This window comes from Ambystoma mexicanum, chromosome 2p (genome assembly GCF_040938575.1).
Source record: "Ambystoma mexicanum isolate Mex_15411 chromosome 2p, UKY_AmexF1_1, whole genome shotgun sequence".
NCBI lineage: Eukaryota > Metazoa > Chordata > Amphibia > Caudata > Ambystomatidae > Ambystoma > Ambystoma mexicanum.
Genome location: NC_090923.1, coordinates 56328208 through 56355641, shown reverse-complemented (window position 1 = coordinate 56355641; position 27434 = coordinate 56328208). Strand labels below are relative to the sequence as shown.

Below are 27434 nucleotides of genomic sequence, written 5' to 3'. Positions count from 1 at the left end.
ATGGTAGTGTGTCACCCATTCCCACGCTGAAATAGTAGTGTCACCCATTCCCACGCTGAAATATAAGAGTGTCACCCTCTTAGCAAGGAACATAATCCCAGCACCAAGATGTTAGGTGTGAAAATGGCTATCCGCCCCACTCACCACGGCCCTTTCCCTGCATTTGGTGAGGGGCAATTTTACCAAAAAATGTTTAAGGGGGAATGGTCAAGGAGCAGGTAAACAAGCATTGGCAAGGCAAACAGTTTTGGTTTTTATGTATTCATGGAAAAGGCACTTGCTAGGCACTGCGCCGTAGTGGTATTAGCTGGCTATTGATGGTAGCAGGTGCAAAATGGTGCGAGTACTGGGCATCAAATATAGTGCCTGGCAAATGCTCATACTTACACACAAGCCAAAACTTTTGGCTTTGGTAATGCCTGTTTTTAACAGACCTGGTTAAGACATTTTTATCACACCAGTACTGCGTTAACAAGGCCAATTAAGTAATTACTCTCAGAAGACTGCTCTGAAAAAACACTCAGGCCCTTTGAGTGCAAAGTTTGATGCTACGACTTGTTAAAACAAGCATGGCCATGGCATGTGTGACAGAATCGCGTGGGTGACAGCAACGTTCAGCCGTTGCGCATGTAGTTAAATAAAGGCAGCGTTCCCGCGGCTCGGTAGTGTGCGCCGGGATCCTGATGAGAGAAGTCCTGTGTCTGTGTGTCTCATTGCAGGTACTGGGGGCAAGGCCTAACCACAGGGGGCACCGGGGGATGCTTACACCATCACATTGGCAACAAGGCTGCAGCTGGACAGGGAGATAATGTTCCAATGCATCATTTTGCTTTGATAATGATTTCCGACGCCTGTTAGAGGCATTAACCCTTACGGGGAATACAACCACTGCCATTTTGGAACCCTACGGTAGTGGCTCCACGTGTGGAGTGCTTGTGCGCCGTGAGGGCAATTTCTGGAGCCCACAAGGGCTAGAACTTAACAGGACGGCCACAGGGGCTCCCATAAGCTGTGTGTCCCTCCTCGTTTGCCATTTCGCCCTATCTGTACTCTGATGCAATAGTTTTGGCTACAGGGCCACCTGTTCGCCCAAACTAAAAAGGAATATGATGTTTGGGGGAGGGGTGGGCAGTAAGAGGGTGAAATTGGGAGCTGCCATCCCAACAAAAAAAAACAAAAAAATACTACCATGAAATAACTACCACGTTGAGTTGTCTCAGATCCGTTCAAATGTATGTATATAATGAAATTACTGGGTGGCTATGAACAAGCATTTTAACAAACTACTGACTGGGGGCAGTATAGATTTGGGTACATCAGTGTTTATTGTCAATAGGCAGAGCCTAATGATAATACACATGTATGCATATTTTTGGGATTAGGTCGTCTACTAATCATGTAGCGCATTGTGACCATACCAGTACTAAAAGGCACCACACAAATGATACAATATAATATATGAAACGTAGGCAATGAGCTTCAGAGTAAGCAGAGCTACCACAGACTAGGCCTGTGCTCTGCAGAACTCCCCGCCTGATGCAGGGCGCTAATGGAACCGGGGCGGCCAGAAATTACACTGAGTGGTTGCTAATAACCGTGCAGTGGTTAATTGTAATGAGCCGAATGAGGCCTCAGGGAAGGGCGCCCGCTCAGAAGCCCATACAAATGGCAATGCGCTTCCTGTGTGGGCCCGCCCCCTACATTTTCACAAAATCCAGGCTGCATTAGGAGGTTCCAACCAGAGCCCGACCATTGTGTGCCGGTTTCTAGTGGGCCTCGGCTTCGTGTAATTGAATGCATTAAGCTTGAGCCCGCTCTCTGGTACTTTAACTGTGTGATGCCTGGAGACAAGCAATCGATCCGATATTCACACCCAAGCTCAGCGCACAGTGAAAACCGAACTGAAGCTGCCAACAGGACATCACCTTTTCTCACTTTCCTACACCCTCTTCACCCGACTAACCCACCCCGCCTTCTCGTTTGCAGATCCACCCTAAGAGCCTGGAGACCAATTCCGTTGGTGACGGTGCGCGGTACAAATACCTTTACCATTAACATGAGAAGACATTGGGCCCCTTTTGCCCACGCTCTCATGGTGAATTTTCGTTGTTCTACTGGTACCAGATACAAAGATTGAACCCGCATCACATCGAGGCTGAAACCTGGGATTTCTTTAATCACATGTTTTGACTTTTTCTTGCAAATATACATGGGTTGTGGGGTAGGTGCATTCATTAGGAATGGGGGTTGGAAGGGGCAGCGGGGGTCTCCCTCCGTATTTATATGTGAGAAATATAAATCAGATGTTTTGGGCATTCGCAGTGATTTTTGTGCAGTAATCACGTAGGTCCCTTCCACTATCTCTGCCCGGCTTTCCGCGTCTTGCTCTTTCTTCGGATGTGGCCAGCAGATTCTGAAGGAAGCGTGATGCTCTGACTACTCACCGGTAATCTCCATTACTCCTAGCCCTACTCTTCCTCGTCACAGTCCTGACGAGGAAGAGCGGCCGGGGAGCCAATTCTGTTGTATGAAGCTGGAGAACATTGGCATAGACAATGGGGGATGAGTTGTTTAAAGACTTCCTGTATTTCAGTTGAATTTTAGGGATTAAAAGAGATCCTACTTTGCGTCCTCGCTTATGGCAGAAGAAGGCAACCAGGTCATTCGCTCATGCAGACGTAGGAACTTATACCAGTGGTGGAAAGTCACTTTTTTTACTGGAGATACCACCTGGCGCGGGGATAAGAGTGGGGAGATTTAGCTCAGGGTGATACAGGGGTGGCTTTTGTTTTTTTAGTCACCCCCACAAACATTTGCCTCTCAGCCCCATGGAAGATGAATGAGGGGTGATGTGGAACAAACCCCCTGTGGAAATGCACCGAGAAGCAAATAACACTGCATGCAGGAAAAGTCTTAAAACCCTATTGGTTGTCTGATTGCTACATGATAGTATTGTCTGTTTCTTTTTGTTTGAGGGGTGCGCCCTGATGTCTAGGGGCTACGATGCAATATAAGTAAATACACATAAACAATCATAACCACCTGGAAAACAGTCGAATTTCTTATAATGTTGCGCACCTTTTAAACCAGCACAAAAATAAACAACAATATTTCATGTGCAGTGCAACATTGACATGGACTATCAGAGACCTCCTGCTCAGGTCTTGTGGGGAGGTCTCTGCAGAAATGATTGAATGCAAAAATACCTAATGAGAAATGACCACATTCTTTGGGTCGAATTCATTAGGGATTTTTGTTCATTTTTTAATCAAAATAGATGGCTGGTGGGGTAACGGGATAAGTTAAGGTCGGGGGAGTGAGGTGTGAGGCATGTGGTTTTGGGAGGTCTGCCCCCTCAATATTAAAAAAAGGAATTAGAATTTTAAAAATGCAGTAATTTCTCTGTAGGTAATTTCTTTCGATCATTCAACAGTGATCCTTGTGGGGAAGTGTCTCTCTTCTCACCCTAGGGACCACAGTGCATTTTATTTATTTATTGGGTTCGTTATTTATTGGGGTTTTATAATGCACTTATATACAATGTACAATGTCTTTCAATGTCCTAGGCAAGGAACACAAGCAGCATTTGAAAATAAACCTAAGGGTGCACACAGCAGTGCACATGGACTCCCCAGGATTGGGGAACCAGATCTCAGATCCTGGGAGACATTTTCTGCTGGATCCCAGATCTGGGAAGCTCCGGCCCAATGACAGCACTTGTTAGGGAGGTCAGGTTGTGTGAAACCCATAGAAATCTAGCGTCAACAGGAGCAGAGCTTTTGATCCAAGCAGCCAATCAAGGAATCTTTGGGTCCACATTTTCTTCCCAAACTATTCCTTTCCAGGGGATGTTTCACCAAGACCACCCACAGCGTAGGCCTTCTTACCACACATCTACTCTCAGAGTGAACGGCTGCCATTGATTTCAAGACAAATGTTTATCCATTTTCAATATCAGAACCTCTCAGGGGTGTGCTCCTACCACTGTCCACAGAACAGAACTGTGCATCACAGCACTCAAATGGAACCCCAAACCAGAGCTGTGCATCACAGCACTCAAATGGAACCCCAAAACATAGCTGTGCATCACAGCACTCAAATGGGAACCCCAAATGGAGCTGTGCATCAGGCCACTGTAAAGTGCTCAAACATAGATCTATGCATCATAGCACTGTAGAGTGTGCTCAAAAACAGAGCTGCGCACCATAGCACCGTAGAGTGTGCTCAAAAACAGGGCTGCGCATCATAGCACCGTAGAGTGTGCTCACAAACAGAGCTGTGCATCATAGCACCGTAGAGTGTGCTCAAAAACAGAGTTGCGCATCATAGCACCGTAGAGTGTGCTCAAAAACAGGGCTGTGCATCATAGCACCGTAGAGTGTGCTCACAAACAGAGCTGTGCATCATAGCACTGTAGAGTGTGCTCAAAAACAGAGCTGCGCATCATAGCACCGTAGAGTGTGCTCAAAAACAGGGCTGTGCATCATAGCACCATAGAGTGTGCTCAAACACAGGGCTGCAGGGCCGGTGCAAGAATTTTTGCCAGCTTAGGCAAGTGTCTGATTGGCACCCCCCCACTTAACACTTAAGCACTTGAACATATACCCTTCATGCTGCACTTGGTACAAATATTGAAATGTACTTCAAGGCCCACATTAATACTGCCTTACAGAGCAGAGCTCTAATGTTTCCCATTGCCATGTGTGAGAAACCCACCCAGTCCTGTTTTTGCTTGGGACTCTGGTACTTGGAGTTTTCCCAAATTCCAAGTGGGGAAAACATATATGCCCATATAAAAACCATTTTCATGCTGGCAGCGCCCATACATGTACATTCAGGCTGTATGCAGGCAGATACCAGTATTGTCACAGAAGACCTTACTCCTGTTGGATTTGACAGTAAGAATGCCCTGGCACTGTAAGAAAGCATGTCCAGGCTGACTGCACCAAGCCAGTCTAGCACCTTGCCCTAGCAATGCTGTGACTACCTGAAGCATCCTGCCCAGACATGTGACTACCAGCACCACCCTGCCACAGGCTGAATGAGTACTTGCAACCTGCTACCCAGGCATCGTGACATTTATGCCCACTCCTGTACTGGTGGGAGGTATTGAGAAACAGCTGACAGTTGCTGTACTAGGATGCCCTGGAAGAAGAAATCTCAGTGTTGACCACATGGCACAGAAAAGCGCGGACTCGCTCAAACTTCCCCACGTTGGTTCTTCAACAAGGCTATGCTGGCACAAGCCACTCTGCTGCGATGGACAATACGGGTTCAAGGAGGACCATGGCGTCCTGGTAGAGCTGGGCACTATGGACTGCCGCTGATACAGCCCACATACTTCAGACAGACCACAATCAACCATCGGCGGGTAAAGGCCGTTCCCCAGGCCACACCCCGTGCAGCAGATTAGGCTTGCATCTGTAGCGGCTCAGCATGGTAACGTTCTCTGTCAATGACCAAGTTGGGAAACAGTTAATGATACCCTAAAGAATATTAGCGTAGCAAAGGTAAGTAGTCATATATCTGGTCATGGCTGCATATTCCCGCTTGCTCGTCTGGCTATTAAGTTAGAAGTAACTATCAAATGCGTGTGATAGGCGAACATATCTCTTTTTTTAATTAATTTCATGTTTTCTAATGAAAGAATTGGCAAGCAATCTCAAGGCTTTATGAAAGCTCAGTAAGCCTACGTATTATGGCCCAATAATTATAGATAACAATGACAAAAAATGTTTTGAGCCAAAGTGCCCATTGAAATGTGTGCCTAATAAATAAGTAAACCAAAATGTAAAGTCACTCTCACACATATGACATGTCACTTATCACAGGAGGGACAAGGAAACTCACCCAATATCATGCCACATAGCAAAAGGCTTGAACCCTCATTACTGTGCCACTCACCCCCACACTGACAGACCATGCTGCAGACCGGTGAGGATGACTGTGCACACTGCTCAGGTAGAGCCACTTGTCTCGTGGGCTCAGAACTCAGAAAAAAAAGTACACAGAGGGGACATGCTTCGTACAGAGAGAACATCTCATCCTACCCATGTATTCTCAAAGGGCATAATGTTTTGCGGCTCCAGGGCTGTAATGCTTAAAGCTGCCATATCGTAGACTGCATTGCAAAACTGCACTACATCTCAGTTGAAAAACCACACATTCATGCAATGCTAGTTAAGTGGGCGACTGCCGCCTGTCTTGTCAAATGCCCTGCAACATGCTGCCTGTGCCTGGCCCCAGTTTTAGGGTTGTTGTGAACAGACACATAGAAAAAGGGAGTATTTAGGGTCTGTTATAGACACTGGCAAACAAAGCATTGTCTGCAAATACAGTGACCCAGAACAGTGACACACTCATCAGAAGGGAGAAGTTACTTTCGCTCATTTGATCATCATTCCTGCCACAAAGCTTGGAAAAGGGCTTTATATTATGTAATAAAATTCCCGTCTTCAAGCATTTGAGGAGTGCATAGAAAGGAATTGCTTTTGCAGACACGATAATTTGGAGGTTTAAGGCAAGAAGCTCCTCTGCACCTGTGCCTCCTTTCAAGCCCCCTCCTCCTTAGGTGAGTGCCCCCTGGCAAGACCTGGCTCATAGTTTTGCTTCCACAGTGTGACTTACAGTATTCCCACCTAAGCCCACTCTCTGTGCCTTTAAACCCTAGTTTTGGGCAGGGCAATGAACCACATAGCAATTCCTTGTGCAAAGGGTATTTAAATAGGAGTGTTATTTAATTTATTCGGTCGCCATGATGAAAAACAGAAGGGCTCTAGCAGAGGACAACCGAGACGAGACCACAAAACTAAGGACTAAGGAAGATGAGGGTGGGGCAAAAAAAAACAAAGAAAGACTCATTTCTCACTCACCAGGTACAGTAAATAATTAAATAACATCTGTGTATAGTACAGCCCTGCTTTTGATGCATGGTTTCAACTGCAGTGCCACCGCAAACCTTTGGTAAACTGCAATAAACATACGACTAAAAAAAAAGGATGTGAGAGCGCAGTTTTATGGGCTGCACATAACAGACCTGAGTTAACCTGAGCTCTGTGTCTGTCTTCCATGTTTAGCCTTGGAAGGCACAGTGCAGCAAGGTGGCTGTCAGGACCTGTGCAGTGGTCAAAGGCAGGAGGCAGAGCTGTTTCCTGAAGGACAGATGGACACACACACCTCGGTGCCAAACACGCAGCTACAACTGTACTTATCTTTGTTTAACGCGCGGATCTGCAGACTAGAGATTCGAAGAGTAGTAAAAATGAAAGACAGGGAGCGTATGAAGGCAATGAGCGTATGTCAGGAAAAGAGATGGAATTGTTGGTCACAGTGTCCGTGTCACTCAGTTTCTGCTTTCCTATGCCGTTACCTCATAGGAAAGCAGTACTGGCAGCTATATGCAATGCACGCAGTTCTAACAACGGCCCTGACCCCAGCCCCTGCCCTCGGCCCTGCCCCTCAACCTGCTGACCTGGGAAATGGTCTAGCGTAACCTAGCTAATTTACGGCGCACAGTCACATGAGTCACAATGACACAAACATACATGTATACACTCATTCTCCCTTCGGTTTCCACACATCTACTCTATCCTACCAAGTTCGGCTATTGCCGCCACCGAGACCGAGAGGCAGAACAATTGCAACAATAAGGCACCCCTCAACTTCCTGTGCTGTGCGTGTGTCTGAGTCTCTCTCAGCAAGCAGGGCCACCACCCATGGCCCATGGTGGCAGGCTGCAGCTAGTGTGCAGGGCGGGCCACGGACGGTCCAGACCAGACGACCCTTCAGAAGAGAAGAACATTCGAACGAGCCTCAGTCACGTGGGCATGTGCAGTGCCAATGCCCAGGTGCGGCCTGAGGCCCTGTGCATGGCACAGCGTGCAACGGCCAAGACCAACCCTGAACCTGACTGTGTCTGCTGCGCTGACTGCTGCTGCAGACATTGCCGAGAGTGGCGCCCGCCTCACGACTCTAGAGAGAGAATTATATATATGTGTACAAAAGATGTATACATGGTTATTGCCTTCGGCGGCATTTGCCAATCTAAATTTTTCACATTATAGGCAAGCACCTAACTTTGCCTTGTGGTAGCACCGGCCCTGCAGAGCGGTGCATCATAGCACCGGAGGGTGTTTCAGAAAATAGAGGTCTAAACTATGGAACTGCATATTGTTCCCAAAACATAGCACTGCATTCGATTACTGGAGAGTGTTCCCAGAAAGCAATCATGCATAATGCCATCGGTCAGTGTTCCAAAAACAGAGCTGTAATCCAAGCCACTGTAGAGGGCTCCACAAACTAGAGCCATACACCGTAGCTCAGATGCCAAGCTCACAGAATCCTCAGAATCTGGAGCATAATTGTGCCAAGATTATTAAACATAAAACTGTTTCATGTTAAATGCCTTCAACGCATTCCATTGGAAAATGGAGGCAGAAGCAACATTTAATTACCAGAGGACGTTTATTACAATTTTGAGAAACTTGACGACTTTTGGTTGACGTGCTAATACAAATAATGCTTAATATATATCTGTGCAACCTCCCCAAACGGGAGTTGAGAATTATATTACAAGAGAGAGCAGCGCAGTTAGTTGTTAAACCTCTGGAGATAGTAACCAAGCCTCTGGAGCTAGTAAACATGCCTCTGTAGCTAGTGACCAAGCCTCTCGAGCTAGTAACCAAGCCTCTGGAGCTATTAACCAAGCCTCTGGAGATAGTCACCATGCCTCTGGTGCTAGTAACCAAGCCTCTGGAGCTAGTAAACATGCCTCTGTAGCTAGTGACCAAGCCTCTGGAGTTAGTCACCAAGCCTCTGGAGCTATTAACCAAGCCTCTGGAGATAGTCACCATGCCTCTGGTGCTAGTAACCAAGCCTCTGGAGCTAGTAAACATGCCTCTGTAGCTAGTGACCAAGCCTCTGGAGCTAGTAACCAAGCCTCTGAAGCAGGTATCCATGTTTCTGGAGCTAATACCTATGGCCCTGGAGCTTTTGACCAAGCCTCAGGAGCTAGTCACCAAGCCTCTGGAGCTAGTCACCATGCCTCTGGAGATAGCAACCGTGCCTCTGGAGCTAGTGCCCAAGCCTCTGGAGCTAGTGACCATGCCCCTGGAGCTAGTAACCATGCCTCTTAGCTAGTAACCATGCCTCTGGAGCTAGTAACAATGCCTCTGGAGCTAGTGACCATGCCTCTGTAGCTAGTAATGCCTCTGGAGCTGGTAAACATGCCTCTGCAGCTAGTAACTGTGACCCTTGAGCTAGTAACCATGCCTCTGGAGCTAGTAAATGTGTCTTGGGAGATAGTAATCATTTCTCTGGAGGAAGTGACCATGCGTCGGGAACTAGTAAGGACGTCTCCCGAGTTAGTAAACATGCCTCTGGAGATAGCAACCATGCCTTTGGAAAGAGTAACCATGCCTCTGGAATTAGTAACCATTCCCTTTGGAGCTTTTAACCATGCCTCTGGAACTAGTGTCCATGCCTCTGGAGCTAGTAACCATGCACCTGGAGCTAGTAAACATGCCTCTGGAGCTAGTAACCGTGACACTGGAGCTAGTAACCATGTCCATGGAGCAACTAAATGTGTTTCAGGAGCTAGTCACCATGCCTCTGGAGGAAGAAACCATGCCTCTGTAGCTAGTAACCATGCCTCTGGAGCTAGTGACGGTTCCTCTGAAGCAACTCATTATGCCTCTGGAACTAGTAACCATGCCTCTGGAGCTATTAACTAGCCTCTGGAGCTATTAACCATGCCTCAGGAGCTAGTAAGCATGGCTCTGGAGCTAGTAAAAATTTCCCTGGAGCTATTAACCTTGCCTCTGGAGCTAGTGACAATGCCTCTGTAGCTAGTAACAATGCCTCTGGAGCTAGTGATCATGCCTCTGGAGCTAGTGGCCATACCTCTGGAGCATGTAAACATGTCTCTGGAGCTAGTGACCATGCCTCTGGAGCTAGTGACCATGCCCCTGGAGCTAGTAACTATGCCTCTGGAGCTAGTAACCATAATGCCTCTGGAGTTTGTATGCATGCCACTAGAGCTAGTAAACATGCATCTGAAGCTAGTAACAATGTCTCTGGCGCTCGTAAACATGCCATGGAGCTAGTAAGAATGTATCTGGGGCTAGTAAACATGCCTCTGGAACTAGTAACCATGCCTCCAGAGCTAGTTTAGATGTCCCAGGAGTAAGTTAACATGCCACAATGTTTCTGTAGCTAGTAAATATGCATCAAGGGCTAGTATCCATGTCTGTGTAGCTAGTAAACATGCCCCTAGAGCTAGTAACCATGTCTCTTGAGCAAATAACCTTTGAGCATAGTCATTGGAGCTAGTAACCATGCATTTTGGGCTAGTGACCATGCCTCCCGAGCTAGTGACCATGCATCTGGAGCTAGTAAACATGCCACTGGAGCTAGTAACTATGCCTTTGGAGCTAGTAACCATGCCTCTGGAGCTAGCAACCATGCATCTTGAGCAGGTAAACATGCCACTGGAGCTAGTGACGGTGCCTTTGAAGCAACTCATTATGCCTCTGGAACTAGTAACCATGCCTCGGGAGCTATTAACTATGCCTCTGGAGCTATTACCATGCCTCTGGTGCTAGTAACCATGCTTCTGGAGCTAGTAAATGTGTCTCGGGAGCTAGTATCCATGTCTCTGGAGGAAGTGACCATGCCTCTGTAGCTAGTAGCAATGCCTCTGGAGCTAGTAACCAAGCCTCTGCAGCTAGTGACCATGCCTTTGGAGCTAGTAAACCTGTTTTGGGAGCAGGTAAACATATGGCTCTGGAGATAGTTTTATCATGCCTCTATAGCTAGTAACAATGCGCTTCTGTAGCTAGTAACAATGCGTCTGTACCTAGTAAACATGCTTCTGGAGCTAGTAAATGTGTCTCGGGAAGTAGTAACCATATCTCTGGAGTAAAAATTTCCCTGGAGCTATTAACCTTGCCTCTGGAGCTAGTGACAATGCCTCTGTAGCTAGTAACAATGCCTCTGGAGCTAGTGATCATGCCTCTGGAGCTAGTGGCCATACCTCTGGAGCATGTAAACATGTCTCTGGAGCTAGTGACCATGCCTCTGGAGCTAGTGACCATGCCCCTGGAGCTAGTAACTATGCCTCTGGAGCTAGTAACCATAATGCCTCTGGAGTTTGTATGCATGCCTCTAGAGCTAGTAAACATGCATCTGAAGCTAGTAACAATGTCTCTGGCGCTCGTAAACATGCCATGGAGCTAGTAAGAATGTATCTGGGGCTAGTAAACATGCCTCTGGAACTAGTAACCATGCCTCCAGAGCTAGTTTAGATGTCCCAGGAGTAAGTTAACATGCCACTGGAGCTAGCAACAATGTTTCTGTAGCTAGTAAATATGCATCAAGGGCTAGTATCCATGTCTGTGTAGCTAGTAAACATGCCCCTAGAGCTAGTAACCATGTCTCTTGAGCAAATAACCTTTGATCATAGTCATTGGAGCTAGTAACCATGCCTTTGGGGCTAGTGACCATGCCTCCCGAGCTAGTGACCATGCATCTGGAGCTAGTAAACATGCCACTGGAGCTAGTAACTATGCCTTTGGAGCTAGTAACCATGCCTCTGGAGCTAGCAACCATGCATCTTGAGCAGGTAAACATGCCACTGGAGCTAGTGACGGTGCCATTGAAGCAACTCATTATGCCTCTGGAACTAGTAACCATGCCTCGGGAGCTATTAACTATGCCTCTGGAGCTATTACCATGCCTCTGGTGCTAGTAACCATGCTTCTGGAGCTAGTAAATGTGTCTCGGGAGCTAGTATCCATGTCTCTGGAGGAAGTGACCAAGCCTCTGTAGCTAGTAGCAATGCCTCTGGAGCTAGTAACCAAGCCTCTGCAGCTAGTGACCATGCCTTTGGAGCTAGTAAACCTGTTTTGGGAGCAGGTAAACATATGGCTCTGGAGATAGTTTTATCATGCCTCTATAGCTAGTAACAATGCGCTTCTGTAGCTAGTAACAATGCGTCTGTACCTAGTAAACATGCTTCTGGAGCTAGTAAATGTGTCTCGGGAAGTAGTAACCATATCTCTGGAGGAAGTGACCAAGCCTCTGTAGCTAGTAACAATGCCTCTGGAGTTAGTGACCACGCATTTGAAGCTAGTAAACATGTTTTGGAAGCAGGTAAACACAAGGCTCTGGAGCTAGTTGCCATGCCTCTATAGCTAGTAACAATGCGCTTCTGTAGCTAGTAACCATGATGCCTCTGAAGCTTGTAATTCTGCCCCTGGAACTAGTACCCAAGCCTCTGGAGCTAATAATGCTATGATAGGATTGGTTATTTATTACGCGCTTATTACCCAGAGGTTTCTAAGCGCGGACCTGGGGATCAAATCTGTGTTGCTCCGTGTCGTCTTGCTTCCAAGGTGAGCAGATTTCCCCTGAGCTATCCTCCAGACGCCAAATGATGTCTCTGGAGTGGAGGCGTGTTCCCAAAAAAAGAGCTATCACCTACCGGTTTCCATAATTATTCCTGTCTCCTCATCTTGCCCTTGCAATGTACCCACAAAATAGAGCTGTGCATCAAACTGCTTGCGAGTATCCCCGAAAACAACTGTGTATCTTAAAAATGCCCCCAAAAATAGACCTGTGCACCATTCTACACAGTATTGCCTTAGCAGAGTGGCGCATTATACGGCTGCAGAGTGCAAGGCAAGACAATGGATGGCCCACGGGAAAGTAGGCTAGGCCTCAACTTGCCTGTGACGCAGCAGGCAGCACAGGGAAGGAGGCTAGGCCTCAACTTGCCTGTGACGCAGCAGGCAGCACAGGGAAGGAGGCTAGGCCACAACATGCCTGTGACGCAGCAGGCAGCACAGCGAAGGAGGCTAGGTCACAACATGCCTGTGACGCAGCAGGCAGCACAGGGAAGGAGGCTAGGCCACAACATGCCTGTGACGGAGCAGGCAGCACAGCGAAGGAGGCTACGTCACAACATGCCTGTGACGCAGCAGGCAGCACAGGGAAGGAGGCTAGGCCACAACATGACTGTGACGCAGCAGGCAGCACAGGGAAGGAGACTAGGCCACAACATGCCTGTGGCACAGCAGACAGCACAGGGAAGGAGGCTGGGCCACAACATGCCTGTGACGCAGCAGGCAGCACAGAGAAGGAGGCTAGGTCACAACATGCCTGTGACGCAGCAGGCATTACAGGGAAGGAGGCTAGGCCACAACATGCCTGTGACGGAGCAGGGAGCACAGGGAAGGAGACTAGGCCACAACATGCCTGTGACGCAGCAGACAGCACAGGGAAGGAGGCTAGCCCTCAACATGCCTGTGACATCACGCGGAAGGAGGCTGGGCCACAACATGCCTGTGAAGCATCAGGCAGCACAGGGAAGGAGGCTGGGCCACACCATGCCTGTAACGCAACAGGTAGCACAGGGAAGGCACTGCGAAGGTGGCTAGGCCACAACATTCCTGTGACGCAGCAGGCAGGCCGCAAAGGGAAGGAGGCTAGGCCTCAGCATGCCTGTGACGCATCAGACAGCACAGGGAAGGAGGCTAGGCCACAAAATGCATGTGACGCAGCAGGCAGCAAAGGGAAGGAGGCTAGGCCACAACATTTCTGTGACGGAGCAGGCAGTACAGGGAAGGAGGCTAGGCCACAACATGCCTGTGACGGAGCAGGCAGCACAGTGAAGGAGGCTAGGCCACAACATGCCTGTGATGCAGCATGCAGCACAGGGAAGGAGGCTAGGCCTCAGCATGCCTGCGACGCATCAGGCAGCACAGGGAAGGAGGCTAGGCCACAACATGCCTGTGACGCAGCAGGAAGCACAGGGAAGGAGGCTAGGCCACAACATGGCTGTGACGCAGCAGGCAGCACAGGGAAGGAGGCTAGGCCACAAGATGCCTGTGACGTAGCAGGAAGCACAGGGAAGGAGGCTAGGCCACAACATGCCTGTGACGCAGCAGGCAGCACAGGGAAGGAGGCTAGGCCACAACATGCCTGTGACGCAGCAGGCAGCACAGGGAAGGAGGCTAGGCCACAACATGCCTGTGACGCAGCAGGCAGCACAGGGAAGGTGAGGCAGTGTGAAGCAGTGGACACACTAGGGTGTGTGAATGAATAAGCACAAGGCATACATGAGGTTGATGGAGGCAGGGTGCTTGGATGAGTAGGCAGCGTGGGGCGTGAGCGACTGGCAGTGCAAGCCGAGGAAAACACAGAGCAGAAGGAGACCAGGTCGGATAGGATGGGTGGCAGAGAGGCATGGCGGGTGCAGAGTGTGTCAGTGGGTAAATAATTTATTGGGCCCCATTACTGCTCAGGGTGGAGTAAAGGTGGTGCCCTCTTAGGCTGTAGGCGCTCACCTCCACCGAATTCTTGTCAAATTCCCAGAAAATGCATTTCAGATTTGTAGGTTAAGTTAGTAAAGAAAAATGCGTCCTGCCCCATGGGTATTTATTTGTTTGTTTGTTTGTTTGTTTGTTTGTTTATTTGTAGCGCGCACCAGACCCGAAGGTATCAGGGCGCGGGAACAAGAAGACTTCAGGCTTACTAGTTGCTCATAGGTTGCAGGTTACATAGACACAAATGCAGATTAGTACGAATACAGCAGGTAGTACATATGCATTTCAAATGAGGATTCAATACAGTAGGTAGTACAAGTGTGTGCAGGTGTGGGTCGCGCACGAAGGTCAAAAGTCCAATTTGTTTGCTAGGTCAACTGGGTCGCAGGGCTAGATTATAGGTCACTTTCTTTATGCCACTTAATCACATTTGTTCTAAAATGTGGGTATGATTGGTCCGTCCTTAATGAGGGTGGGAGGGAGTTCCACAGTTGGGCAGCTTTGACGGGGAAACTATGTCCACCAGTTGTGGTCATTTTGAACGAGGGACCTGATAGGCAGTTTGTATAGGCAGCTCTCGTGCGTCTAGATGTAGCTCTTCTTTGAAATCTCTCTGTTAGGCAGCTTGGTGCTAGGAATCCCTTAATCACAGGCCATCCCTGTTAGGACAGTAAGTAACTCTTTGGAAGGGCTAACTTGTAGGTTTAAAACTTGTGCTCTGCACACCCAGCTGGAATTTTAAAAGCCTGCTTTGAAATTGGTCCGTTTTTAGTGAGTAAACAATACTAGTTGCAACAAGTGTTGGCAGCTTGTGCGAATGGCACTATGTGCTTCATTTGAAATATATAAACTTTGAAAAATATATATTCTGTACAATTTCCTTTCCAGCCCTCCCCCACATGTTCTGTGCCACTCAGGTTACTGGTATGCATGCGCTGTCATTCGTATCCATGCAATGCCAGACTGGTGTCCACCTGAACTCAGAACTGTTCAACTCTTCAGGTGCCGGCATCCCACAGCGCTTTGAGGCACACCAATGGTAGATGAGCCGCTTTACACGTGACATACAGCGAGTAACAGACACAGAAGGAGGGCTTCAATATGGCTGCCAGTTTTTGTGCAGCAGTTATCGAGAGTCCCGGATTGGAAAGGCCAAATGCCATCCCGCATAACCGGGCCGTGGCCGCCCTTTTCTGCACATTCAGTAAAAGTCGGCTTTGACCTGGCACCATTGACAATGGAACGCTTTTATTTGCACTTTCAACAAGAGCCCCACCACCCTTCATTTGAAGACATAAAATGGAGGCTCCTATGGGTGGGCGTAGACCACACTTGGTTGCTTCATGATGGGCATAGCACCCCAATGTCAGGTCTAATGGAGTGCCCCACAGCAGGGTAGTAATGCAACCCACGCTACAAGCCCTGCACTGGCACAAAGGAACTGGGAGGTGAGTAACAAAGCTCTCGATCTTCCTGGATAAACTTCTGCTTGTTCTTACATAATAACTCCTCCCTCATTTTCCTTTCTGCGGTTATGCGGCTTGGCAACCGCGCAGTGGTATTCAGATATCAATGATATACTTAGAGGAAAAATAATATTTACCATGAAAACAATAACATTTCTGCATCTGAATTCTAACAGATCATCTCACCTGTGACAGTAGGGGTGTCATGTAATCTAACCATATAATAAAAGGCCTGATGTATGTTTGTCCGATGTAGTAGCTTTGCCTGTTGTCACCGCTAGAGGGAGCTGTAGGCTTAGGATCTATAGTGGTCCTACAGTATTAATTTAAACCTGCTCTTTGGCCTATGTACAGGGGTACATTAGTTTTTTTAATAACAGAGTGAAATGGCCTGATCGTAAATCAGCATAATTGACAAGCTTACTGATATGCTATAACGCGTGCTGTATTCACGGATTAACCGTTTCGTCATGTGGGACACAGTGTTTCCCGCGATAGCGTTGTGCCATGAATCCACATGCATTTTCATGCTGGTGCAGATGCTGGAATCCGGATGGATTATTCCCTATTTTGTGCACCCCTAAATCTAGGTGGAATCCATAGGGGTTCATGTTAATGCCGCCCCGGCAGGCGCGTACATGGCGGGCGGCAGTAGATATTCCTTCTGGGCCTTTTATCAAAATCAATGCAATCTCTATGGAGTGGTCATGATGACGTGCAGGTGTGAACTGTCTTAGTGCAGGCACTGCAAGTGGGGCACGGCGCGGGGAAATCCGCAGTCCGTGTTTTCCCGCTGCATGAGCGCAAATGGACACGGTCTCTGTCCAGACCGCCTTTTGATGCAGGAGTAGAGGGACGTCGGCTTATTACAACCTGAAAAAAGCAGTTGCAACCCATAGGAATTTATCTAACAATGTCAATTATTTTTTAAGTGCTCTCTAACAGGAAGACATTGAAGAAAGACTGTAAAATGAAAAATTCAGCAGCCTCTCTCAAAATTAAAATACACTAGACAATAAAACAAAACAAAATGACAGCCATTATGCAGCTGCATGGCTGCCGGTATTACTGCACCGCTGCCGGTATTGCTGCATGGCTGCAGATATTGCTGCATGGGTGCCGGTATTGCTGCATATTCCGGTCGTAGCAGTAAATGGCAAGAGACCCTGGGAACCGCTCAGATTCCTGTAGCTTTTCATCGATCTGACCAGATATTGATTAGAACACCCAAGTGAGCCGTAGATGCATAGACAGGGTTGGTCTGGAGCGGGCAGGGCCTACACAAAATCTGTAACCCTTTACCCCACCCCACAATGCATTAGATATAAAGGTTTTCGGTATAAAATACTCGAGATATGAGCATTCACTATAACAGATTCGATATAAACACTGTATCCCGATGTTAATGTCACTGCAGTAGGATCAACCACATTAGCTTCAGGCACCACTTGTTAGACAATCCTGGCTACGCCTCTGCAGTGAGGAGCGTTGAGGCGGTCTTGAATCCGACCCGTTGGGATCGATCATATGTATTACTTAAAATAATCAGAACCGAGATTCTTTCTAGACAATCTTGGCTGGTACACCCGATCTAATATTATGTGGAAAATTGGATATGGTATATGTAGAGAGCAGATGTTTGGGCTGTCTGAGTCTGGCATAATGACGCGTTGATTACAGCTAAAGTGGGGCTGAGTGTGATGGCCTTCCTTCTTGTCACTTTCACCTGCTGCTATATTCTTACCTCCATGGAGATTTTCCACCACAGAAAGTCCAAACGCGCAGTGGTTGCGGCCCCCCCGCTATATCACATCTGGCATTAGAGTAAACATTCACCACGCACTACAACACCCCACAGGACAAGACCAGAAAGAAGGGTTTTCAAGACTCCCATTGTGGTGGTCCTACGCTTCAGAACACAGAGGTGTATTCCATAGTAACGCGGCTTGCACTAAGGAGCCCTGGCCTCCCATGTGCTTTCTTCTGAAAGGTGGAGCCCAGAGCATTGACACCACGGAGGACCGCATGGCTCAAAGTCTCTACTTCAAATTAAGACGTCAAACTCACCCAATCGGCTTCTCCAGTCGGCTCCGCTGAGATCCAATCACTTCTCCCAAAGTGCAAAACATTTGGCCCAGAAAGTCCTAAGCAAAAGAGAGAGAGAGAGAACATGTATGTCTCTAAAACACAGCAGGCACTTTAGTGGTAGCAGAAGCAATATTCAAGTTTGCATTCCATAAACAGATTAATGATGAGATAGGCAAGGCACAGGGACTGATTTGGGAGTAGGGGGAGGGGCATATGCACTCCCTTGCTTAATTAAGTCTTTTACAGACATTTTTGCTCTAATTATCAATTGTAACCACTCACAAACGTGCCCTTAAAGCAGTGGTATTCAGTGGTATTCAGCAGTGGTATTCAGACTTTGTTACATTGAGCCCCCCTTGAGTAAAAAAGATTGCATGCTGAGGACCCCCACCCCTTGAGTAAAAATATTGTTGCTAGCCCCCCCACCAGATGCCATAACTGCAATATGTTCAATTATAAGCAGTCACTGTAATCCCTTTTAGAAGAACCTTGCGCTCTCCCAGCCCTTCGGCATTCTACAGGCCCCCCCCTGGGGTGCCAGTCCCACAGTTTGAAGACCACTGCCTTAAAGGATGTATTTATGTATTTATTTATTTAAGTTTTCATCAAGGCCCTACATGCCCGAGGGCCTCAGAGCCCAGCAAGTAAGAGGAGAGCAGAGCAACGGAGGCGGGTCAATCAGCAAGTCTATACATTAGTCACCCCTGTCAAAAAGAGGGGTTCTTAGGCATCACGCACCATTGGCACAGTTTCCAGTTTGCTTTTGCTCCTTCTTTCCTCAGGGAACAGTCCACAGTGTTTCATGCCGCACCATTTCTGCACATCTCTAATCTGAAGAGGTACTGCACCAAAAAAATGCCAGAAAGAAAGCGGTTCTGGACTGAGAGCCGGCAACAGCTCATCTCCTGAGGAAGTGTTTGAAAGACTACAAACATATCTGCTCTACCCAGACAGGAAGGCAGCCCACCCAAGGTCTCTAATTTGGCAGCGCCCTGCTGTGGACTTCCTCATGATGTCTTTACAAGAACTATTTTCTGTCTCCAAGGTAGCTCAACACGTTAAGGGTTCTGGCCCCATTCCGAGATTGGGGTTAATTCTGTAGGAGTAACTGTAACTGACACGCTCCCGGCCCTGCATCACAAGTGTTAGTATGGGGGTGTGAGCCCCCATTCATGGAGTCCAAAGGCCACCATGTGGCATTTGTCAAAATTACCACACGTGGCCATTCCGCACAAGTTAATTCGGTCCGGCTTTCGCAATCGAACGTCTCGGGAGGATAGCTCAGGGGAAATGCACTCACCTTGGAAGCACGACTACACGGAGCAACACAGGTTCGATCCCCAGGTCCGCGCTTAATAAATAACCAATTATAATTGTAAGTGGAGCATTTACTCCCAGCCCTTGACTGCAAATCCTCCATTTGACAACCACCTTTGGAATTTAACAGGGTGTTAAACCTGGTCGTCCTTCTGTTACCTCCAAATGAAATCAGCAGCAGTGGAACTACCACCAAAGGTTTACCACAGAACCAAAGTCAGAATGATCCCTCTGACCAAGTCCATCCCTGTGCGGGCCTAATTTATTTTTCTGCTAACTTTTTTTCCGAAATGTGCCTTCCATCAGTGCAACAGCAATGCCCGGTGTTTCATGACTACCCCTCCCCCCGCTATACAGGGCCGTAATCCGCACTCTGGCATCATAAACATACCTTTATAATGGGGGGATATGCAGTGACTCAGAGGCGCAACCATGTTTGGGCAGGCAATCTGCCTCTCTATTCTCGCCAGCAGGTGGCGCTTCAGAAGTTGGCTTACCTGTGGGTCCTTTCGTGGTTGAGGGCGCAGCGGATAGAAGATGGAAGCACTACAAATCGTACCTCTAGGGGGTGGGGTCCTTGGTATAATTGTCCTGCTGCTCAGGAAGAGCATCCTGGGGCCAGCCACAGTGATAGCGGCCCTGTTGGCAGAGCGAAAGGGAAGACGACCAATTAGGAGTTCTCCAAGTGAGGTGAAGTGCCATCTTTATGAAACCCCTGGCTGGTCTGCTTCCGGTCTTGACTCCGAGTGCGCATGTGTTTCAGGTCTAGTAACAGTGTGTCCACATCTAGACAACGCTGTGTGGGTATCGCCCCAAAACATTGAACCATTTTACTTCAAATCCATGACATGCGATTTTTAACATCGAATTTAAGCGAATCTATTGATGGGGTGGGGCTTACTTAAGGTGGGGGATGTGGAGGGACTCCGGGGTCTCCCCCTGCACATATTGGTGCAGAAATGGGTTAAAGGAAAAGAAATTAATGTTATGAGAATCGCAGTAAAACGTTTGATGTTTGTAGGTAGATCCATTGCGTGCACTGGTCCTCCCTGGGTGTGCCCAGACGTGGGTCCTGTGCCTGCTGGGCCTAAAGACCCAAACTACTCCTCCCTGATGAGGCCCAACAAGGCTGAAACATGTTTGGGGATGCTTGTGCAGAAGGGATGTGACCCAGCAGTTCGGGCTGGGCTGCCCCTTTTGGGGTGTGATCAAGCCTGATGTGCATATGGTCTTTCCCCTTCTGTAATGGCTCAGCAGGCGAAGAACGATTGTCTGGCGGGTTGCCCAGAGCCATGCAAAGGTTAAGATTCATTCTAAACCTTCCAGCCATCACCTCTTTTGTTTTGCTATTGTCACCCCGAGTTGGACAGCTATGCCCAGATGTGGATCCCAAGTCTGCCCGGCATAGCGAGCCAAGCTACTCCTCACTGATGACACCCAACAAGGCTGAAACATGTCTGGGGATGCTTGTGGTATCGTGCAGAAGGGATGTGACCAAGCAGTTTGGGCTGGACTGAGCATTTTGTGGTGGGACCAAGCCTGATTTGCATATGGTCTTTACCCTTTTGCAATGGCTTGGCAGGTTGCCTGGAGGGTTGCCCAGAGCAATGCCAGAGGTTGATTTACTCTAAACCTTCCAGCCATCACCTCTTTTGTTTTGCTGGTCCTCCCCGCACCATCCCCAGAACATTGTGACATCTCACTAATCTATGTGGGTGTGGCTTTATTCATAAATTGAGAAGTGCATTTGCAAATATTGAGTTCCATGTATCTTTCTTCAAATCCTTGTGACAGGCCACCTGCGTTCCAGTGGAAGCGGCGGAACTGAGGCGGAATAATCAACGATCTGATATTTCCGTAGAGCTAAGCCTTCTACTGCTTCGGATTGGATGCAGCTATCTACAAGAGGTACCAACAAGGGGCTGTGATTCAATCCTGCTTTTCCTACTCTGTGGTTAATCTCCACGCATACAGGAGACTTTTGGTAGGGATGCCAGGATTGGTGATTGGTTCATTAAGGTAGGCTTAGCCAACACCAATCACTGTAGCCCACTTGGCTTTAAAAGATGGCAGAGACCCTCTTTTGGCAGATCATCTGAAGACTTCACCAGAAGTAACAAAGAAGAACTCAACCTTGAATACTGGTTGAAGGTGCAGTCTGCAGATATCCCTCCCCTAAACATCTCCCAGGGAACAGAGGCAGATACAGAACTCGGATGACCCCCCAGCCACTCCAAAACTAGTAGCCAGCCATCACACAGCGTGCCCTGCTAGACTGTGCAGCAAGCTTCCTGGATAGCGAGTGTCAGAAGGTCTCTGAGCCTACAACTAAGGACAAAGCAGCTGCCTGCAACACACTCCACATGTGTGGTCCGTCTGCCTTAAAGGACGACACCTGCCCATTGAAGAAACTGGGAGAAGTGCCTTGAGAAGCATCTACCACCGTCTGCCTTAAAGGACATTTTCGATCCAGTCAAATTCCTCGATCTGCAACACACAGCAACACTGACAGTTGTCAAGCTGCCGTTGCTTAAAGACATCAGAGACATCTCGACCAGTGCTTCTGAACCACTCATCAGCACTGAGACAATTCCTGACCCAGAGGTGTTATGTAGGCCTCCCTGCAGTCGTTCATCCAGCTTCGCTTGCCGAACCGTCTTGCCACCAGATACCTGCAGCTGACTTGTGTCTCGAGCTCTGCTGCAGAAGCCTGCAAAGCGCCATGAAGCCGACTCGATCCTGTCAAAACCAAGAACACCTACAGCACAAGGTACATTATGTTTCTGTCACCTTGGTCCTTCCCAGAAGACCCCTGGAGACATTTTAAGACTCCTTGCTCCTGTTATGATAAAGCCAAGAAACCTTAACAAACTGTTGTGGTCATGAACCATACCAACCTCCCCCCGTCAATATCCAGGGAACATCCCTTTTCCTTCTTTGAAACTGTCTGTCATCTGCATTCCTTTACAAGGGGGGTTGTACTTCATAAAATTGCTAGATTGTCTTTTGTGATGATAATAAAGTAGATATTTGTATATAACCTTGAGTGGACAGTCCCTTCTATCATTGGGTATAATTGTATCTTCGCTGTGTTGGAACTGATGTCCATGAAAAAAACAGACAAATAAAATTGAGGTAGAAAAGACAGAGGTTGTTTTGGTCGAATTACCAAAATAATGTTGGCTTTTTGCACTTTAAAAAAAAGAATGCAGTGGGAGACTCCTGTACTCCCCACTCCCGTTCCCCTATCTCAGGTTATACCTTTACCCCACCCCCCCACCTATTGAAAAAAAAAAAACCTCCCCTCGATACCATGACCTTTCGGAGATAAGCCTGCCGTTCCGTCCACGTTACCAAAATTGGAGAAGGAGGTTTGTAATTTGCTTGTTATTCCAATTTGTTCGGATCCCTTCTGGTGTACTAGAGGTGTGGGGCTGATTGACGGTTTAGAAACCGGTATTCAAACCATGACCACTGATACCCCGGAAGATGTTTCATCACAGTGACATTAATTAATTTATAATAACACCTGTTGTTACAGTGCTTAGAACGTGGACAAATCCAGCTTGTAGCACTATTCAGGAACGCAAATGACTATCATTATCTATACAAGTCTTTGAAATGCACCTATTTACTAAGGCTTTGAACTTGCCAGAGATTTGTAATGGTGAGTATGAAGTTGTAACCCCACCCCCTGCCACGCCCTCCATCGGAAGCCGGTGGGTTTGGTTTTCATGGCGGCATGCACCCTACAAAGCAGGGAATACACGTCCCACTGCCATGTTATGCCGTGATGATACCGAGCAGATCTGAAGCTTTGCCAGGGGGCCACGAGGTTACCAGAAAACTGTTCAGAACTCACCAAGGTGTACCAGACTGCACAATCCCAGGCAGATGCTCCCCTCCCTAACCTCGCAGGGCAACCAGGTCCACCAGTCATCAATGGATCTGGGGCAGCCCCCTCGCCCTATTAAACTGGGCCCAGGTCTTCCACAATGGTCTGGTTACAAGTCTGGTGGTCTGGCAATAAGAGTGGCAGTCATGGATTCCATGGGACTTTTACAGCATCACAATACTTTGCCGAGGAGATGCCCCCTGAACTTTGCAGGAGGTATTTCGCACACATTAGCTGCAAAAACCGGAGGATTACCACAGCCGTAAAACTGCTAATATCCCCATGGAGTCCTATGGACTCCAATAATGCAATCCTTGCATTCAACAGATTTTGCCCAATTCCAAGTGCTGTTAATGATGAATGGGCTTGCCATCGCCACTAAACTCACAACGTGGACCATTAATGTCTATCGTGTAGGCCCTCAAGCAAGAGAGCAAGCACAACCTCAGAGCAGCGGGACAGACTGTCACTCTATCACGGTGTGGTGGCGGCAGCGCAGCCTCAAACATGAGCGGCGTCTGCACCAAACTGTGGCTTGTTGGATAGAGTTGGATTCCCTGTGCACTTGCCTGAACTGAGAGGTGCAGTCCATTGATTCTAAAAGCCACTCGTCCTTGTGCTCCTCCAAACCATCACGTAATTGTTCTTCTGCCTCGCCAATAACCGTCAACTGTATTTAGGCTGGCGTGCACTTGTGCAAGAGCGCTAATAGCACCCTTACCTGTGACACTGGAATACGATACTGCATTCACACCCGGGGAAGGGCGCTCAGCTAATCAGGTGCCTGCAACAGCGGGCGAGAATACACAATTCCCACCCGCTGTCCGAGCCACCTGAGGGCCTTACCCGGGTGGCGCCTTTGTTTTTTCTTTCATTGTGGGGAGACTCTCCCTGTTGCCCCCCTCCCTAAAATGAGCCGATTCCCCTCCCTACCCCCCTCCACTTACCTGCAGGACCGGAGAATTGCGCTCCGGTCCCGGAGCTCCTCCCGTCTGGCTGCTGCCATAGACATGGAAAAGGGACAAAATCCATTTTCCATATGGTGGTGGCAATCTTTTTATTTTTATTCTTTCATTTTTCATCGAGAGATCAGCTGCGCAAGCAGTGCGGCTCGCCCAATGAGAAATTGTGAATGCCGTTCGCACCCAGGATGAAATCTGTCCTGGTCATGGCTTTTAACGGCCCACAGCCCGAGCTGAGGCCCTCGCTTCGCTCTGGCCTGCCTTAGCTCAGGCTGGCGGGCCATTAAAGGCCATGTCCGCCCTCCTGGCAGGACATGAAAGCCATAATATTTGTACTGTCCTACACAACACACACACACACACACACACACACCCTACACTTGTATTGAAACTAACTGAACTTTAATTGCAACCTGCGCCTAGATACCTTTGGGTTAAGAGTGACATATAAATAAATAAACTGCACTAAACAGTGGTATTGTAAAAAGTCAGAGGTCTTGAAAATCCCACTTGTTTTTAGCGTTACCACCAAACCTGTACTGAGGACCTTCACAGGAATTGCCATCTTCATCCTGAAAGGGAGATGGACCGGCGGGACACCAAAGAGGGCGTCTGGGCCTCTACCCGAGCGCTGCTAGACCACAATGCTACAAAACACGCAGCAGATATTGACGTAAAGACCCACTTTGAGAGTTTCCTGAATCCTCCTGATTATTGTATTTTTTATTTATATAGCGCCCATACACAGGAAAGTGTTTCAAAGCGTCCAAGGGAATGGCAAATGACAGTTCCTAAAAAACGATGAAAGCCAACATAGGCCAACTTCCATTATTAAGTAAACAAAAAGGCAGAAACTTCTAGCTGGTATCAGTATGGTTTGGAGCAAGTGAGGCGGGCAGAGGAAGGCTTGAATGGGGGTTGATGGGACAATATGCCGTCAACGCTGCAAAAAGGTGAGTGCAAATAATGGGTTTACCTGAGGGGGGATAGCGGGTGGAGGGGGGTAGCAGAGTTACCTTGGTACTGCTAAATCATTCCGAAAAAACCTCATTTTTAAAACGTACATTTTCACAGAATTTGCTTCTTTAGGTACAGTTATTTTTATTTTCTTCCTTTAAAATGTATTTATTTTTACTGTTTAATTTACGTTAAATTCCAAATTAGTTGTTTTTACCTTCAGATTTTTAGTCTGCTTTGTTATATAGCGCCTAGAAACACTTGTCTACAGGCGCGTTATAAATGCCATATCATGTCATATTCCAGGGAGTTTTAACACATAACCCACATAACAATGCACAAAAGGTGAAGTTGATTGCACAATAACAGCTCCTATATGTAATTAATACTTATTATGGAGAAAAAGAAACTCTGGGCCTCATTACAAGTTTGGCGGCAGCCATGGAGATATGAGCTGCCGCCAAACCGGGCTCCTTTACCGGGTTCCCAGAATGGGGAATTACCGTGCCATTCCGAGTACGGAGAGCCCGGTAATTCCTCCCTCTGGGAACCCGGGCCCAGACCTTCCCCATTCACATCTGAGCTCCCACATAGGGCTCAATGGGAATGGAAGAGGGAGCAAACAACGGGCCGATTACGAGTAGGCCCGTTGTTTGCTGCCTCTTCGTCTCGCAGGACCCGGTAAGGATGCCTGGTTTTATCAGGCGTCCTTACAGGGTCCTGTGAGGGGGCCTCGTAATTTTGCGTAATGGGATTAACGGATCCGCCTCCTTTAGCGGAGCCCATTAACCCATTAGGCAAAACTCGTAAAGAGGCCCTCGCTCTCTGTTGGTGAATCACTGGGTTGGTCACCTGCGTTTTTTAGAAGAAACTCACCGCCATGTCTCCCAGAAATATTTAAAAAAATCTTTCTTGTTCAATAACCTCCCGCAAATCCTGTTAGGCGCTCTACTAAATCTGCTAAGGACCCTTAATACACCAGGCAGAGCCCCCATTGTCGCTGATTGATATTCTGCTGTTCGGTTGTGTTAGGCGGATTTGTAAAGTGCAAACCCTCACCAGCAGGGGCAGCATGGTGCTAAAAACTGCAAGGGAAAAGGGGTCCAGAAGAAAAAGCTAGAATAGGAAAGTTCTTCAAAGAACGATGAAGCGCTAGATGAGTTTGGAGCGCACACAGAGAGGGAGTGGAATTTGATTCCAGAGTGGGGCAGCCGCAATAGAAAAGGCACAGCCCCATCAAACCCGAGTGCTGAAAGCGTGGAACTGAAACACGCAATGCGCCAGCAGAATGTAGAGCACGAGATGGGACATAGGGAGAGAATTTGGCTTGTACATATTCAGGCCCTGTGCCGTAGAAGCCGCGATAAACAATATCAAGGGCTTTGAATGTAACCCGCTAAGGGACTTGGAGCCAGTGGAGAGAGGAGAAAAAAGAGGCACGAACCAGAGTGCCTGTGGCCACTCTAGCCACTGTAGCCGCTCTAGCTGCTGTATTCTGCAAGACCTGGAGACATTGGAGAATATAAGCTGGCTGTGAAAAGTACAATGAATTACAAAAGTCAAGAGACCCAAATACAAAAGAAGATACCACGAGAGGGTGAAAAGATATAGGAAAGTATAGAAGAACTCTGTGTATAATTCTAAGATTAAAATGTATAGTCTGACAAACAGAGCTCACCTGAGGAGTCATCGAAAGAGAGGAAGATGACTTAATTCCCAGATTTGGTGCAACAGGCACAGGCTTCTAAAGAGGGCCAAGCACTGAGGGCAAAAACGCAGAGGTCCAGAGAGCAGCACCAGAACCTCAATGTTATCACTGTTAAGGCAAAGTCAACTGTCGCTCATCCAGGTGTTGACTGAATTAAGGCAGGAGTGACAGCGGTGTCAGGGAGTGAACCAAAATCTGGGTGTCATCTGCATAATTATATTATATGACTCAGAGGGGAACCGGCAGGGTTTAGCTTTTCTTATGGGGGCAAGTGATTCAACTGTAGATTTTAAAAAATGATTAAAGGAGAGAGGGATCCTTTAAAAGAGTTGAGGCACAAGCTATATTAATGCTTAGTGTTAATATTAAAGTTAACAAAGAGGCAAATTGTAAGCAGAAGGTAACACGCAATAAGCCATCTCTGGTCCATTTTCTTTTCCTGGCTTGACCCATGTGTACAATGCCCAGTTTGCTATTAAGATGAATGCACGTCCCACTCTAATGACCTCTGTTGACATTGAAAAGGCATTTGATCGAGTTACCTGGACATTCATGGTGCAGGTGATTACAGATATAGATCGTGTCACATCTGTACAATGATGTATCAGCTGGGGCGGGACTGATATAATAATCTCCTTTCCAATTCAGTGGAGACTTGGGTGCTCACCGCCATCCACATGGTTTGCTCCACCGGCCTGTCCATTATGGGCTGCTTAA

At 47.8% G+C, this 27434-nt stretch overlaps 1 protein-coding gene across 1 annotated transcript in view; it reads right to left on the bottom strand.

Annotated features, from left to right (window-relative positions):
• The window catches only part of CPNE9 (copine family member 9), a 1803250-nt gene that overhangs the window by 865665 nt on the left and 910151 nt on the right, over positions 1-27434 (bottom strand). Inside the window, exon 7 of the mRNA XM_069643244.1 lies at positions 17858-17934. Within this exon, the coding sequence (XP_069499345.1) occupies positions 17858-17934 (77 nt within the window). The remainder of the gene's footprint in view (positions 1-17857; positions 17935-27434) is intronic.